The sequence below is a fragment of the Anabrus simplex genome, chromosome 1, assembly GCF_040414725.1.
Source record: "Anabrus simplex isolate iqAnaSimp1 chromosome 1, ASM4041472v1, whole genome shotgun sequence".
Classification (NCBI taxonomy): Eukaryota; Metazoa; Arthropoda; class Insecta; order Orthoptera; family Tettigoniidae; genus Anabrus; species Anabrus simplex.
The window spans coordinates 994,557,429-994,575,640 of NC_090265.1; the positions used below are offsets into that span (position 1 = coordinate 994,557,429).

General features: G+C 38.4%; 1 protein-coding gene across 1 annotated transcript in view; it reads left to right on the forward strand.

Moving 5' to 3' along the window:
- The window catches only part of LOC136857875 (ADP,ATP carrier protein), a 34,495-nt gene extending 16,845 nt beyond the window's left edge, over positions 1-17,650 (forward strand). The window contains exons 3-4 of the mRNA XM_067136900.2: positions 11,347-11,581; positions 17,102-17,650. Of these exons, the coding sequence (XP_066993001.1) occupies positions 11,347-11,581; positions 17,102-17,344 (478 nt within the window). The 3' untranslated portion in view covers positions 17,345-17,650. The remainder of the gene's footprint in view (positions 1-11,346; positions 11,582-17,101) is intronic.
- The last annotated feature ends 562 nt before the right edge of the window (positions 17,651-18,212 follow it).

The window sequence follows — 18,212 nt, forward strand, 5'->3', positions numbered from 1 at the left end:
AAAACCTTTTCGTCAGAATGTTACTTTATGGTATGCATGTTTGTGGTTTTTTATAATATTGTGAGTTAATCGAAGAAAAGTGGTCGGGTGGTATCTTTATAGTGGTTTTATGGAAGGAAATTGAAATTGAGAAAATGCCAAGGTATACTATGCTGAAATTTGACTCAAGAGCTTAGCAAAAGTATCCTTCCGCACGTGAGCATGTCCCCTGTTCCCCCTTCCCATCTCCGCCACAACCAGCTTATTATTAACGTTGTGTCTATCCGACAACTTCATTCTGAAATAGTGAAGCATCAAACAAAATCAATTTCTTTTACATAGCTGTACTTTGATTACGTACCATACCTATTTATTCCTTCATTGACCATGTAAAACCTACAGATTACTGACGAAGCAAGAGAAGCAAGGTTTATTTTTATTTCATAATGCAATTTGTGTGAGGCACATGGAGACTTACAACATAAGTATACGATAGCTACCTCTGTGGATCCGTGGTAGTGTCGGCTTCCGGATCCCAAGATAGCGGGTTCAAACCCGGCAGAGGTAGTCGGATTTTTGAAGGGCGGAAAAAAGTCCATTCGACACTCCATGTCGTACGATGTCGGCATGTAAAAGATCTCTGGTGATACATTTGGTATTTACCCGACAAAATTAATTAAATCTCAGCCATAGACGCCCAAGAGAGATCCGGTTTACTCTGTCTGCCATCTAGCGGACCTAGAGTAAAACGGAACGTCGAAATTGACGAGCAGACAGCCAGATGGCGTCAATTCGAAATGTCTGCACACGGTAGCTGAGGCCATACGATTATTATTATTATTATTAGTATACGATTCCGCTCTTGTGCAACGACTGTCAGTGTCAGTTTCTCACAGTTCCAAAAGCTGAAAAACCCACATGTGAATGGGATTGCAAAATGCAATGTTTCCAGGAATGTTGTAAATATTGTAGTCTCGTCATTCGGAAGGTAAAAATGAACTCGTGATCCCCTCATGACAACATTTCTGCAGGTAGAGGGCGGTTACAAATATCAAGTACAAATTATTATTATTATTATTAAAATTATGAACCATGATACAGGTTGAAGTGTAATGTATCTTTATTTGCTGGGATATTTGTAAGGCGGAGCTTAAGGTCCAGCAGCCAAGTGCCGTTGCTTACTTAGCACCATCCGAGAGACACGTGTAGGGTATTTCAAGGTTATACCTACGGACATGAAGCAACGATTGACCTGGCTGCGTACACTGGACATTGTATTTTAACAAACCAAATTTTACATAGTCTGACATGTAAATATTTAAGTTTATTGTATGTTTCCTGTGTATCCTTATTTTTGCCTTATGAAATAAATACATTATTATTCTCTTCCCATACCGTGATAAGGCCGTTCCTGTTTTATTTACGGCGAGTGCTGAAGTGACTCTCCTTTCGCTGGAGACGTGGATTTTCTGTGTGGAGTTTAAATTCCAAGCAAGAGGCGTAAACACTGTACACAGAAACGCCAGTCAGCTGCACGGTCTTTTTCACATCTTCCACAGTCCACAGCGGATTCTAATCTCGTAGGCTACTGTAAACGTTTAAAACAATTTGGTTTAGATTTCTTAATTTTTTCCACCTTTGTAAGCTTTGAAGTATTTTACAGGGGACTCAAACGTCACAGCATCACACACGTCTTGCTCACAGCTGGCAGCCATTATGAATACTGCACATGCTGTTGCAGCCAGTATTGCCAACAGTTTTCTTGGATCCATCTTCAACGTCGCACATATTATGCAAACTTATCAGCAATGGAATTAACTCGAACAGAGCTTACTAAGTACACAGTGCAATAAGATATCAATGTCATATTCAATTATTGTTTTGCTACATACACCACTGAGAACAATAAATATTCATAGCCATCTGTTTGAAATATAGTTGGTAACAAACCTGAATAACATACAACCTGTGATATATTTTCCATATTTATACAGGGCAAAAGTTTTTAATTCGTCAAGTCAGTTCACCAGAATATCTAACCAAACTGAAGAAAGCTGACTTCAGGAACAAGTAACAAACTTAGGGAATTATTTGGTGCTGCGGAAGCCTTTTCGCCGACCAGAAGTCTAACATCAAAGGGACCGCTGAGGTCTTGAGTTCTCTCTCAGTATAGAGGAAATTCCTTGTTGTAATCCAATTGATTTAATTTTCTACTCCTGGTGTAGATCTTTTCTTCAAAAAGCAGGCTACTTTTTAGCTAGATATATCTTCACTGCTGATAATGTGGTTATGCTTTTTGGAAATTTAATTTAGTACAAATTGTCTTACTCTGATTATTTTTCTTGTGATAATTGAGCAATTTAATTAGTATGTGGTGTTCAAATACTCTTAAGGGACACTGGGACTGAAATTTTGGCGAAATATATGTAAAATATTGATTTTCGGCTTTTTCCATATCAATACACCCTTAACCCCCGCGGATCAGATAGCAGTGTTTTCATCCAGATTCCTCCATTTTTAAAGCTCTAGCGTAGCTTTTAAATGCCTGGCCTGCAGTCCTTTAAACGCCCACTTTCGTTCGACTCACGATCAGCACACATTAGTGGTGTATTCAAGCAGATTTCACGATTTCATTTCATAAGAATAATTCAAAAAGGCCTCCTACATCTGTCGGTCTGCATTTTGCTGCTTTCTAGTGGAGGAAGTGGGCACTTTTACTAGGTAAACTATATAAGAACTACAAAAGTCTGAAAAATCTGAATGAAAATTACAGGTGGTGGTGTGGCCATGCAAAATATATTGAGTAAATTTTTATGCCTATTTTCAAAGACGGTGATTACTTATTAAAGAAATATTTATTAGTTTCAACATTATTTATGACTATTTCCGTACATACCATGTGCAAATCCTGTTTGTTTACAAACAAGTTGTTTTCCAGTTTGATTGTGTTGAGGTATGAGAGTATTTTCTACTATTGTTTGGTGTTGTTCTGTGGTGAAATGCATACAATAAGTTCTCGGTGGCGTAAGCCAAAATCCAAAAGTAGGAGAAAACAAGAAATTTCTTTGAGATTCTCAGCTGGCAATACAGGTTATGAGCATTGTCCATTATTTTAAAAAATTGCTTTTTTCTCTGTTTCACTTTTTCAGGCATTCAAAATGTTACACGCATCATAAATCTTATGATATTGCTTTCAAAATTTGCATGTATTATCTTCATTGCATTGACTATAAACCTGCAGATCGATTTTTGGATTGCACTTTTGGTCTGGCTGCAAAAAAATTTCAAACTTAAAAAATTGAAGATTTTTTGTAGATTAAAAACTTGGATATGAAAAAAATTTATTTCTTCATACTCATTAATGCAATTCAAAAAAGAATCCGTAGGTTTCTTCCAATTGTATTAATGCAATAGAATATTACCTAAAAGTTACACTATCTTGATTGGTTTAATGCGGCAGACCTTTATAAATATTGAATAATTTGCACATGAAAATGTATAAAATAATTAATATCTCAAGAACTAATCAACTTGCAATGCTCAAATTTACCACAGTGGTTTATGTTATGACTATTCATAAGCATACAAAATTTCAAAGCTGTACCTCAGTTTATATAGAATTTGGAAATTTCAGTCCCAGTGTCCCTTAAGCGATTTAAAGATACCTAGCCAGTAGTGTTTCCAGCCCCTCTTGGTCTCATGGCAGGTCATGGACTGAAATACATCTAAAGTGTTTGGGTACTGTACAAATACGTGAACACCGCACAATCTTCCATAATGCATGAAGGTGGTCTGGGTAGGATCCAGGGTATGGTCTCTCTTGATAGCATCTTAGATGTGCTTAGTAGGATTGGTGTGGTTCCATTACTACCTCCAGGTGTTTGGCATCCTGGAGCTTGGAGTGGGAAGATATTGAAGGAGCAATAAGTTTCGGTTGGCCTTTTCATAATTGTAGTGTGTTCTTCCAGTGCTCTTTAAATGTGGATTTTTGAGGTGAAGTGTTACTATAATACCTGTGTTATCACTGAATCCTGGGATAACTTCGGTTTTCTGCTCTGAGGATGGCTGATTAGTGATGAATAGGTCGATTGTAAAGAACAAGATTGGTGTGATACGGGTAGGTTCTGTTATCAGCGGACAAAGAAATGTCATAGGATACGGTAAGGAAGTTGTTCGCAAGAGGATTTTTAGGAATAGGAACCGAACATTGCTGGACAGGCATCAGTTTTTGGTAATGAGACTCATAGTGCATTGGCACTGCCGATGGCTCCATGCGTTCTGGTGTGTGCTATTTACCATCTGACGAGCCCAACTTAGCAAGCTGGGGCGATAACGCTGACAACCAGGAATGAGTTAGCTGGAAAATTTATGTCCAATAACGTACCATGTATACTGGTATTATAAATTTACTCATTCGGGACAAGTATTTCAGATTCCCTATGCGAATCAACATCTCTATCTTTACACAAGTCATCCATAACAAAGGAATGCATACCAAGTATTAACCAATGATTTGGTGGAGGTGTTGCTTATAGCAACATACGTTTGTTCTTGTATGAATACAGTATTTGCGTGTAATTAACACACTTTTTGACCAAAAAAAATACAGGTGAAGACTTCGGATGCATAAATTATTCAAGGAATTCAGATCATCCTCAATATCCCACTCTAGTTGCCCGGGTGTTAACAAGCATCCTCCACTCCCTATGTCCTTCCCCTTTTCATGCTCCATTACTTCCGCCACATCCAATCCAGCTTCTCTAATGTCCTTCCAAATCTGATCCATCCACCTTCTCGTCTTCCAACTGGTCTCGTTCCTTTCCCATTCTTTTTACATGTCTGAACCATCTGTCTTGCTTTCTGTATGTTCTGTACTAATGGTTCTATATTTAGCTCTTGTCTGATTTTAATATTTTGGATACTATCTCTTTTCTTTTTAACTGATGTTCTTAAAAATTTCATTTCTACTGCTTGGATCTTGCTATCTTGTCTTAATATTCTCTTAATAGTTACCAGCGTTTCTAGTCCATATGTTACAATTGGTATGAAAGACAATTTTATTCTCTTGGGTACTTTGTCTTCCCACAAAAGTTCTGACTTGATAAAATGTTGTACCTTTACTTAGTCTGTTAATTTCAGGGTTGCTTTCATTACTTCCATAAATGCTACCCAGATATGCAAACTGTTCTGCATTCTCTAACTGCTCTCTATGTTCACTTTGCTCCTCTTTTTCTTTTCCACAATACATGACAACAGTTTTCTTTTTAATACCATTCCAAACACCTTCAGATTTTCATTCACCGGGCGAGTTGGCTGTGCGCTTAGGGGTGCGCAGTTGTGAGCTTGCATCTGGGATGGGTTGGGAGTTATCACTCCCGACTTGTACACTTCTTTTACTCTCATGATAAATTTTTCTGTACATGTCTTAACTGCATCATAAGCTTATTCCAAATCCAAAAATGCGAACATTTCCTTGTTCCTTTCCAGGTGTTTTTCCATTATTCACACTGTAAATACAGGGTGGCCACCCGTATGGAAAACTGGGAAATGTCAGGGAATTCAGAAAAATCTGGAAATTCATTCTGCCATATAAAATGGACATACCGTATTTATCCGTTAATAGCACATTTTTCAGTTTTTATAACATTAATCTAGGACATGTTTTTTATGCCAGGAATAAATTGTAAAGAAAACTGAATAAACATTTTAAAAATCAAGTGTGATCTCGAATGTGAAGTAACCAATAGCATCAGTAGCTATATGGATAGCCCATAGCAAGCAGTAGCGACTATAATCGATCAAATTTTCAGCGTTAGCGTCTGCTTACTATTGAATATGCTGTGTTGTTGGGGAATGGCGAGCTTGTTGAATTAGGCCTATGTTGCGTTCTCACTTTTTCTAATCGCTTAAATACATGGCTTCCACAACAAAATATGCATAGACAAAATTCCACAACTCAACAGATGACTGCGTTTGTTATGTAATGACGTGTGATAGTCGCTACCTCGTAAAATGTAAACAAAACACACTGCTGTGTGCAGGAAGGTGTGAAATTCACTTTAACTTAATACTCATTCAAGTGTTCATCATCATTATTATTATTATTATTATTATTATTATTAAATGCGCTTACGTAGGTAAGCCTTGTGTAAATGTGTAATGAATCGTGACACCGTTTGGACCGCACCATGTTGTTTCTACTCTCTTTCGTTAGAGGGGTTCGGAAGTTTTCAGGCACGACTAGTAGCTTGTAATATCACGTGTAATTTTGTGAATAGAGTAAAAGATTTAAAATAAAGTGACATCACATTGTAAGATGAAGGTTGTTGTGAAGTATGTTTGTATGCTTGTTCTTGATTCAGGCAATCCCAAACTGTCATTCATATCGATTTATATCGGTTGAGCGCAGTCTTGAAACCTGCCTGCCAACTGTATTTTCTACATCACCACTTGGTTAAGCTACCTAACTCGGCATGTGTGGTATATAGGTTTAATAATATTCAATGTAGTTGTAATTTTATTTACTACTGTGTGTTGGTTACCATATAGTTCATCTGTGTACCATACCCCAGTATAGTTCGTGCAAGACAAGCGGCAAGAATTTGACTCGACAAAAATTGACACCGTGGTATCGATCAGCCATAACCTCCTCCTTATGCCAGTCATTAGCTGTGAATAATTTCTTTTACCCTTAATGTACCTATTCTTGTTTTAGTGTATTGTTAGGAAGTGCATGCACTATCTTTGAAGGTTTTGTGAATTTGTTTTCACTTGTGATTTGAGTGATTTTCATAGTAGGGTATTACATTTTACAAGGGCTCTGTGCTGTAGTTGTATTGCATAAACTGTTTTAGAGTCGGAGTGCTGGCAGCATAGGTAAGGCAATGCTCACTTGTTTTGCGAACTGTCAGTTTAGAAGAAAACTATGCAGAGTATAGGACTTTTAAGATTATTTTACAATATACTTCTTCTTTCAGCTAACACTTCATCAAAGCCAAGGAAAACTTCTTTTAATGAACGGTGGCTGCTTGATGATACTTCAGAACATGGTTGGAACCCATGCCTCAGGACAAATTTTCAGCATATTGCATAATATGTAAATCATTTTCTCTTAGTAACATGGGGAAGCAGGCATTAAAGTCACGTGGGAGAAAAGAAGCATGCCAGTAGTGTAAAGTTCAGCCACTTCTAATCATCCCTTTCAAGTTATTTTAAAAAAGAACATTCGAATAGTGAAGTAAAAAATAAACTAGGTAATAATACCCTGGCCCCAAACACATTGTCCTCTGCCTGCCACAGCTACCACAACGAGCTCTATCACGTGACTCCACTGCTGCTGTTTCTGCTTCTTCCATTAAAGAAGGTTCACCAGAAACGAGATGTCTACTGAATTATCTGTCAAGAGAGCAAGTAACCAAAGCTGAGATTATATGGTGCATGCATACAGTCAAGCTAGTGTGTGTTTGTTCCCAGTGATGTTTCCAGACTCTGATATAGCTTCGAAAGTTCAACTGCGCAAAACAAAAGTTGCATATACAATCGCTCATGGTTTGGCTTATTTTCATAAGCAAGTTCTTGAGATGTCATAAGTGCACGTATTTCACCGTTGGTTTTGACGAGTCACTGAATAGTTTCTCAGATGGGCCAAATTGATCTTGTAGTTCGTGGTTTCAATCCTGATACCAATGAAGTATGCTCTTATTTTGATTCTGTGTTTCTTGGTCACTCTACCTCAGATTTTTTAAATGGATGGTCCAAATGTTAAAAAGTTCCTTCAGGATATTGGTAATTTATTAAGTGATGATCCAGATGCTCCTATTTTGGTGAACATTGGATCTTGTGGCTTGCATACTGTGCACAATTCATATAAAATAGCAGTAAAAGAATCCCAGTGGAATATTGCAGAGTTTCTTCGTGCTCTTCACTTCTTGTTTTGCTACGTTCCTGCCAGACGTGCTGATTAAACACATTCAGGTTCAAACTTATTTCCTTTGAAATATTGTGCTATAAGATGGCTTGAAAATTTGAGTCGAGCGTGTTATAGATACCCTACCTAATGTTGACAAATATGTGCAAGGAAGAGACAAAAAATCCCAAACTGTAACAGCTTCAAAATACAGGAGAAGTCGTTATAGCGAGAATTCATAACAGTGAAAAATTTACTCGCTATAATGGATTGTCTTTACATCTGATTTTTGCATAGAAGTTGGAAAACCCTTCATGCACTTTAAAATCGGTATGAAACGGCAATCGATTTTTACAAAACTTGAGTTTCTGTAGATGATATCCACACTAGGGCTTACTTGTTTGTTATTTTTCGTAATCCGATACTACGTGTACGTTTAATTTCATTCTGAAAAAATATAGTACCGTATATCTCCGAATCCAAGATGAACCCCACTTCTTCCTTCAAAAAATTTAAATAAGGCTCAAAAAGAAGTTTGTAAGTTCATATGAATGCCTTGTTGTACAGTAGGCCTACGCATTTTTAGGCGGTGAACATTGACTTTCGTCACGCCGTATTTCTTTATTTTTGGCAGCTGCACAATTATTCTTTATTTCCGCGGGTTTAAGGACCATTAACTTGACGTTGGCATCATAATTTTCCGGCAATACCTATTCCAAGAGTCTCTACAATACAACGATCCATCAGGAAAAAGGAAATTATTCTTGCTGTCTATAAAACTGTTACTTTTACGCAGCGTCAGATATAATTGGCTGCCGCTACATGCATGTCTCGCTTGTCGGGTTCGGCCAAATTCAAGCGGCTAGCAATGTATTGGCCTAATCGTGAACATTTAGTCATCGAATGAGTTTATTACGCCACGTTATGGCCATTCCGCCCTTGCGTTTTTCGTGCACGTGCCTCACAATTTCATCTTTGACTTCTTTAAAGCGTCCTTGTTGCGGACCACTGAATGCATTTTTTTGTACAGTACGCATTTTTTAGCTCTTTGTCTTCACCCTAACGCCAAATATTGGCTTTAGTTAGGCCTGTGCCGTATTTTCTTGTGGCTGCACAATTCTACATTTCCGAGTGTTTAATGAACATTAACTTATAATTGGCATCATATTATCGACTAGAACCCGTTGAAAATTTGCCGGCAATACCTTTTCCACGTATCTTTACAATAAGGCTATCCATCGCGAAAATATTCCTGCTGTCTATAAACCTTAATTTTACTAAGAGTCAAGTACAATAGACGCGTTATGACTGCCACTGAGTAGCCATGGATCTTCTAAGAATTCGAAGGGTCGCATGCTTCTGCAGATTTGAGAAACACACAGGCTCTGTACAACTGGTTGTCGTGGCTAGCGATGTGTAGTAAAGAGGCGGTCGTTTATTGTCAAAGAGTTCTGTGCGCGTGTGAAAAGAAGCAGTGTGGTTACCGCGGCAGTTGCCAGTGGTATCAATTAATTTACTGTTAGGCCGCGAATGCAACAACCCTTGAGTTTTCGCATGAGATTCTGGGGAAAAAGTCTTGGATTCGGAAAAATACTGTATCACTAGAGATGTCTGTGGCAAACACCTCAGCTTTCTTCTTCAGTCACCTAACCGTATATGAAAACATATTTGAAACGCATGTAGAGAAATAACCTCCTCGCAAAAAATTTACATGTAAATAGCCGTAACTAGATGCAAGAAGATATAAAATATTCTCTGAAATCAGTGATGTACTCTGCCATATCTTGGTGTATCACATTTTTACTTAATTTCCGTATATAACATTAAAATTAAGATATCGTTTACTTCAGTCTTTATTTTTAACAAGTTAACTGCTATCGGCCATGTTATTTACGCAATTATTACGAAAACAGGCCTTGCAGAAATGATAGGTGTACGTCCAAATTGAGAGCAACACCTGTGATTAAGGTATATTGTATTTATTTTACCATTCGACAGATATTAATTTATGAAAGAATGAACCATGAATTACAAAAATTAAAAACTAAAATTGTGGAACTGTGACGCCGTTAGTCACTCTAGCGTGATCTTCAAGGGTCAATTTTGCAACAGCGCGCTCCATCTACGCTGTACTGCAGTTTTAAGGTTGGAACGCTCTATAGAAGATTACCATGCGACAAATGTTTATTACCCTTTACGAGAATGCAAAATACAAGCACAAACAGGCGCTCTGGATTATTCTGCAATCTCGCTGCCAACTGGCGAGCAAAATTAATTTTGCCTGGTATGCGATTTACACTGAAGTAATTCAAGGGCTTTTTCATTCACTGTGCATCAGTTTCAGACCTGCCTCCTGCTGTGAGGAAAGTTGTCTGTGTTGAAATTCACTTTCCATTCGCAAGGGATGCATAATGTTCAGAGCTGGTAAAAGGTGACCTGCTAAGCGGTAATAGCAAAAATCCGTTACACGGAAAGTTATTTTTATGTAGATTTAGTACAATGGGAATTGGAGCTTCAAATTTATGTGCTAAGCAAGAAAAGTCTGAGTGCATTAACATGGTTTCACTGTTCATGTTTGGCAACTTGCCATTGGTGCACTAGGACTCCTACTGTTGTGATCCAGTTATGTATGTTAACAAAATATTATGTGCGGGAACAATAACATTTATTGATGTGATGTGCTCATTTTATAACTTTATATAATGTACATTTGTAAAAATAAATTCTTGCCTGGTCACATTTCTCGCAAGTCTTGCCTAGTTTCCAAGCAAATGATTAGCTGATTGACAAGCGTTTTTATTCAGGACCTAAATAAATTTGAACTATTTTAGTTCATATTTACCTGAACATCTCTTCAAATCTTCAGTCTGAACAAAAATAATTTGATCATAAGTTAACTGCACTGCTGACATGGTTTTTAAAAGATAAATACTACTGACAAGGCAATTCCCTTGTGCAGTGTTGCAAGCTTCCATTGCAGGTTGAATTGAGAATCTTGAAATTTAACCACAAATTCTTGCTTCTCTGCACTAACTGTTCAACTTATTACATTAAATGCACTGTTCCAGCACTGGGAAGTGAAGCCAAAACATGTTGGACCTTGGTTGTAATTAAGAGCTATTTTGAAATCTCGTAGAGTTCTCCATTTAGCATCTTTTTATGAAGGGTTTTTCATTTAATCACTGTTAGACCTCTCAACATGTTGCTGGTAAGTTTCTCTTAAAAATAGGGAGGCCAATTAATATTTAAAGTGTAATTTTTGAGAGAAACTGGCAATCACACAGCTGTTTATTCATTATTTTCAGATATTATTATTATTATTCATCCTGTTTCACACTACATAGCAGATTGTTCGAAAAATTTCAGGAACTATTATTATAATTCCTATGATTTCAATGTGTTAATTTGGTATTGTAGCAACTATCCACCTTTTAAGTGTGGGGCTTGGTTTTGTGTTTCAGGTTGGCTGCTGATGTTGGCAAGGCTGGTAGTGAACGAGAGTTTACAGGGTTAGGCAATTGCTTGGCCAAGACATTCAGGTCTGATGGCCTTATGGGTCTATACAGAGGGTTTGGTGTATCTGTACAGGGTATTATAATCTACAGAGCTGCATACTTTGGTTGCTTTGATACTGCCAAGGGAATGTTACCTGATCCCAAGAACACACCATTCATCATTTCCTTTGCTATTGCTCAGGTAAGTTTTTCTTATGTTGGCTGCGATATGTTCAATATTTTACTGTGATTTTTGCAATACCTTGCTATGAAGGTTAGCAGTAAATTTTCAACAGTCTGTCAAATGTGATGTCATGGCCTTGGCTACTCGGAACCAGAATCACGTTTGTGACTCCCAAGCCGCATGGGTGTAGAGGGAAACGAGTTAGGTGATAAGGCTGCCAGGGAGGCTGTTACATTGCCCCATTGTCTGTTCCAAGTGATATTAGCTTTCAGCTGAGACATTTGGTCATGTCCCGTGGGAAAAGGCCACTCCACTTCCAAATAAGCAGAGAGTGATAAAAGGTACTACGAAGGTATGAAGGACTTCTTTTAGGAGGGAAGCCGTGGTATTATGTATTAGGATCGCCCACAGTAGAGTAACTCACTCCTATTTACTGAATAGAGAACCCCCTCCGGTGTGAACTTCGGGCGATCATCTTACCGTGGTACACATCCTTAGAGTGCGTGGACCTGGTCAATCTGTGCCATAGTCTAAAACTCCCGAATACAATCTCCCTCATCCTGCAAGATGAGCAGTCGGCAGACTGTCATCAGTTTTTTGAGGGATAGTAGTTCTTAAAATAGTAATTTGCCTTACAACTGCATTTTAAGGCAATGTCTTATTCTACCATAATCTGTCATTTTACTGAAAATAAGGTATTGCAAATTTGAGCCACTGGTTTTAAATTTACATTGTTCATCTTCATTTGTCTGTGGATACATTTTAATATTTTCGTCATGTCGTCCTCGTACCATTTAAGTGCCGGTGACCTTAGATGTTTGGCACCTTTAAACAACCATCATCACAAAAGCAGATTACATTGGGAGCTAATAATACTCCTACCCATTTAAAAATGGTATACACCAGGAGATTTGGTTTCATGAATTGGAATTCAGGTTTCCTGAAAATGATAATGTTCAGAAAGCATGAATGGTGGCAAGAGATCCTAAATGTTCTGTACTCTTTTTATGATTTAGATTCCCTATTTGGAAGTCAGTGTAAAGGCTGCCTCCAAAGAGGGATCCTTATCTACTACCTAGCGAACACCTTTCTACCTGCTACCTAATTAAAACCTTCATTGATCTAAGGGTTGCGGAAGATTTTTATCAGTGATAATACGGATAATAAGCACTGCAGTCTCCATAACTCAGTGAGCATACTCTAGATGTCGATGATGATAATAATGTTATTGGTTTTACGTCCCATTGATTATATAGTTTTCGGAGATGCCTAGGTGCTGAGATTTTATTTCGCAGGAGTAAATCTACTGAAATGAGGCACACTTAATTTGAACACTCCAACACCACTGGACTGAACCAGACTCAAACCTGTCAACTTGGCTTCATAAGGCCATTGTCTCAAGTCTTCAGCCAAGATATCTTGATACAGTATTGTTTTGGACACGTAACTGCTATACACACGCGCATAGACTGGCAATCTGCATTGAAGACGTGGCTTCATGCATTTTGTTTGCTAATTTCATGTGTGAAATTGGTGTTCCCTGGTACTGTCCCATGTATCCCGCTGTCAACTGCGGTAATTGCTTGGGAGGCAGCTGTATTTGTCTTGAGTATGCAGCCTGCGATTGGTACGTGTCTGTCGTCTCGTTTAATATACGAGCTCATATCAACCATTAAAAATTAAATAATTGAAGTTCAACCAATTCAGTACATAAAAGAAAGAAATGTAGTAATTACATTCTTATTTAAATGGGACCGGTTTCGACCCTAGTCCAGGTCATCGTCAACCATAAAAACAAGTAGGCTAAATCACACAATGTTTATGAATATTGGAGAAATGGGTCAGTTTCACACTCTTGTCAGGCACAGTCACAACACTATCAAATAATATATGAAGATTATAAATAAACTTGAAGTCGCAGACGAATAGATTTGTAGAAGCAAACCGCCAGTTCCCGGTGATCAGCGCGGCACATTCAAGGTCATGCACTGCTGTCTCGAATGCCAAAGTAGAGTGGAGAATGTCTTGAAGGTCCAATATTTGTCTCTGTTGCGGGAAGTTAAGTACGTATAAAAAATATACGACGCAAATCAGTATAATTGAATGAGAACTTGTGCTCCTGCTAAGTTCTTGTAAAACAGTTGACTTGAAAAAACAATTGTAAAGAGAAAAAATGTAGTAAAAAGCGCAATATCAGAAAACAAATGAAAACTTATATGCACAGTGCTCTATTTTTTAAATTGAAAAAATTATTAGGACATGATTGAAGTAATCGAAGTTGGCGCAAGACAAGAGTTAAAATTTGAAAGAGGAGAACCGAAATGAAGGTCGATTGTTTTTTTTATAGAGAAGGTAGAATAAATTAACAGTGGAAGAGTGATAGTGAAAAAAGAGAAAAAATAAGAGATTGAAGTTAGATGGTATTGAGGAAGGATAAGATAGGGAAATGAAGGAGGGGTAGTTTAGGGTGGGTTATTGGAGGTAGAAAATGTGGGTGGGAACTTTGTAAGGCATGGAAAATAGAATTGGGGTTTTAGAATTTGGAATTTTTGAGAAGAAGAGTTAGGAAGTCAAAAAGGATATTGGGTTTTTCAGAAATAACGTTTAAATTGAAATTAGGGTTGAAGTACTGGTCAAGGTGGATAAAGCAATTTTCAGTAATGTTTAAGAGGGGGCCTTTGTTAATGATTTTAAGTATATTCATGTCATTGTTAATACTGGTGAAACTATGCTTGGAGTCTTGTATGTGCTGTCCTATGGCAGAGAATCTGTTGTATTTAATGGCGTTGACATGTTCAGAGTACCTGATATTGAAGTTAATAATTTCAATACGGAACAATGAAATTTTTATCTTTAAACGCATATCAACCAGTCGTTAAAACTGCAGAATGCTCCTTTCACCAATTTTCAATATCTTGGGCCGGATGATGCGGTGCATTATCCTGTTGGATTATCTGTCGTAAGGGTAGGTAAAGTCCATGAAGGGCTGCAAGTGGTCACAAAGCCATTCAACATAAGTTTCTGGTCAGCAAACTGTTCTGGTGAATCAGCTGATCTGGCCCATGCCACTTGAACACACCTCGCGCTATTGTGGAGCTGCTTTATTGGCAACTGAAGTCGGTCTTCATGGAGCCTGTGCAATATACGAGCCCTACAATCGGCTCAAAACTACTGGAGCAATTTCATTGGACCAAGTTTGTCACCAGTCCTTCAGGGTCCAATGAGCATTTTGGTGTTAACAAGGGCGCACTAGTAGGGTTTCTGCTCCCATGTGCTACAGACATTAAAGAACACAGCATTGACCTCCCCCTAGGTTCTGTATGTTCCACCTGTCTCGGAGAGTTAGTGTTATACCGATACCGGTGCTCCCATCGGAGCTCCTCTGTTGGTCTGTAATTTTTTTATACTGTAGTGTGTTTGAGTTTTTAAATTTTTTACCAGTATAGGTGATTTAGTGCTGTATTTGTAGTTTGGAAAGTATGAGTGCTGGCCACCCATCCAGAGGATGACCACTCCCGATGTTGCTTAACTCCGCAAGTGTGTGTTTTGTGTGTGTGTGCATGCCCAGGAAACTAATATACATTCGGTGAACATGACCAGCACAGCAGTTTACATGTATCAGTAAGTGGTAGTACTGGATGGTCGCCTATCCAAATGCTGACCACGCCCGATATTGCTGGTCAGTGAACAGTGAGGCTGTTACCGATGTTCGCAGTAAAACCACTTTCGTTAAACATGAGCTTAGATTGACATGGGTGTGTGGATGTTAATTTTGAATGGCATCGTTAATATGCAGCGTGTATGGTGTGTGCACCGCCTCGTCTCCGAGAACCAGTGCTTCATCTTTTTAGTGTTAAGAAGGCCCTTTTTATTGAAGATCAGTAGCTAAGGAAGTGAGAACTGTGCGTGGTTGGTCTTACTTTCTTGGGGGGAAGTATGTCTGGTTAGGTTTGTCAGGGTCTTGGCTACTACTGGATCCACTGAGTTGGACTGAATTTGGTGTTGGAGTAGGCTGAGGATGAGAAGTAAAAGGTTATTGTTGGGTGGGTTGGCTGGAGGGGGGGTGGTACAAAGACGCGGGTGTGGGTTTGGTTGTGTACGTGTTCCAGTCGGCTTTGGATAGGTGTTTTTGTGAAGTCTGTTTGATTGCCTTCTTAAAATACGGGCAGCCAAAGAACGATGCTGCATGATTGCCTTGGCAATTAGCGCAGATCGCGTGGCACCTTGCATTTAGGGTGGTGGTGAGGTCCACCACACTTGTTGCATCGGGTCTTATTTTTGCACCTGGCGGAATGGTGATTTACTTTGAGGCAATTGTAGCAAAGAATTGTTTGTGTTTAAGTGCTTCTAGTATATAGTTAATTGAATTGTTGTAGTGCGGAGTAACCAGCAGTATGTTATGAGACTCTTTGATGACTGCATTGCGCTCGGAGAAGATAGGCATAAGAGCGCTGATGATGGTTTTTCTGGTCATGAGGACCGGGTCTGGATTCTTGGGGTTAAATATTAGCACTTTGCATTTTGGAAAAACTGGGAAAATTGGTGTCACACTAGTCTAAAAACACTACAGACCGACAGAAGTGCTCCGATGGGAGCACCGGTATCGGTACTACACTAACCACCTATCTCGGATCTCTGAGATAGGTGGAACATACAGAACCCAGGGGGAGGCCAATGCAGTGTTCTTTCATGTCTGTAGCACATGGGAGTAGAAAACCTATTCACTTCTCCTTGCCATGACTAGCATAAACGGTATGTATGCTGTCCAGATACCAGGTCACCTGATGCAGGTCTGGATTTTTTGGTACTGTAGCACTACTGCCTATTACCTTTAAATACTGCTATCCTATGTCTTCTGACATGTTAGTGTAATTCTGGAGCTTTGAAAAATGTGATTAGGGAGGTAATCGTAGAATAGTGTGTCCTTCACTGCATAGAATCTGATAATAATCTGATTTTAAGGAAGTAGTGTTATTGTGCACAAATGACCCTTAGTTCAGCACATTTAGATGAGAAACTTTTATTCATACGACACAACCTGCAATGATTAAGGCTACCACGGAGCTATGAATAAGTCTAATTTCAAACACTGGTTAGGACGATTTTTATGAATATATTTGTATTGATCTTGTTGGGTGGTATAAGGAAATTGAAACTGAACTATCAGGAGAATGTTTGCTTGGTGAAGTTTGTTTTGGCAGTTTCTTGATGTGTCTTTGTTAGGTTTTTTTTTTTTTTTTTTTTGTTATTCTTGTTCTTAATTACAATTAAACTTTTATTTAGATCTGTTTGGTTTACTAAAATATTTCATGAGGCAGAACTGTTAAAACTTTGGCAATACTCTTTTAATGTCTTTTCTGTGGTAAGACAGGTTTCAAAAGTGGAAGGGGGATTGACAAATTTTCAAGTCTTTAACTATAAAACTACATCTTGGGTGGCAAGTTCAGCATAATTTTGCTGGAAACATTTGAAGCTGAATTGTATTTATTTTGTATTGAAAGAGGAGTCCTTTGTATAAGATATTGTTTCTTGTTACAGGCTGTTACAACGTTTGCTGGTATTATGTCCTATCCCTTTGACACCGTGCGCAGGCGCATGATGATGCAGTCTGGCAGAGCCAAGGCTGATGTTATGTACAAAAATACCTTGGACTGTTGGGCGAAGATTTACAAGGCTGAGGGTGGTGCTGCTTTCTTCAAGGGTGCTTTCTCAAATATTCTGAGAGGCACTGGTGGTGCACTTGTTCTTGTTCTCTATGATGAGCTCAAAGCACTTATGTAAACTTAGCATCAATTGTGTAGTAATATTGCATTGCAAATGGACATTCCATCAACACTCCATTCCAAACTTCGTGAAAATTCCGAACCTTCTTTGAAGGCTTTCCGTAAATTAGCCTGGCACTCTGGTATTGCACCTATCTAGATGTGTTCATGAGCTGCTTGGTTAAGCAGAATTGTTCATTCCGTGAAATGTAGCTCTGTATTTTCCAGATTGCTCTGGAAACAGTTGTTAACCGAGGCAGACATGTATTTAATTTTTATGTATTGTAAATGATTAAAAAGTAATGGTTACTTCTGTGATATTGTTCATAGTGTTTCATTGAAAAAGGTTTCTGTTCTTCACAATTCTTGAAATATTAGGTCATTCTGTTAAACCCCTTGTGACTTGAGTTCCTGATTACAGGTGGTATTGCTTTTGTAAATATGTAGGAATTATTTAAAAAATGTATTTTTGCGCAGGTAATTTATGGTCTTTGTACATCATACAATTGAAAGCTTTATACATAGGTGGATGCAGAAATGTGTCTATGCCTAGAGCACAGATGTGTTATGTGACTTAACATTTTCGGATTAAGTTGCATTTGTCGCACTTATTGCGGTGCCTAACTGATAGGTGCATACCTGCTAACTTTCCCGATTTCGGCAGAAGACTCCAGATTTTCGACAGTTCTTCCTGCCTCTGTTATATCTCCTGATTTTAGCTTTTTTTTTGAACTTCGAACATTTGTTTCCAAATCCCGCCATTTCAGCGTTTTTCCGCTGCTTTCAAACGAAATTTCAACTTTTGTTAATGCGAGAAATATATACAATGTTTGTTGAAACCTGTATATTGCAATATGTGTATCGATTGTCAATCTCTTGTTCTCCCG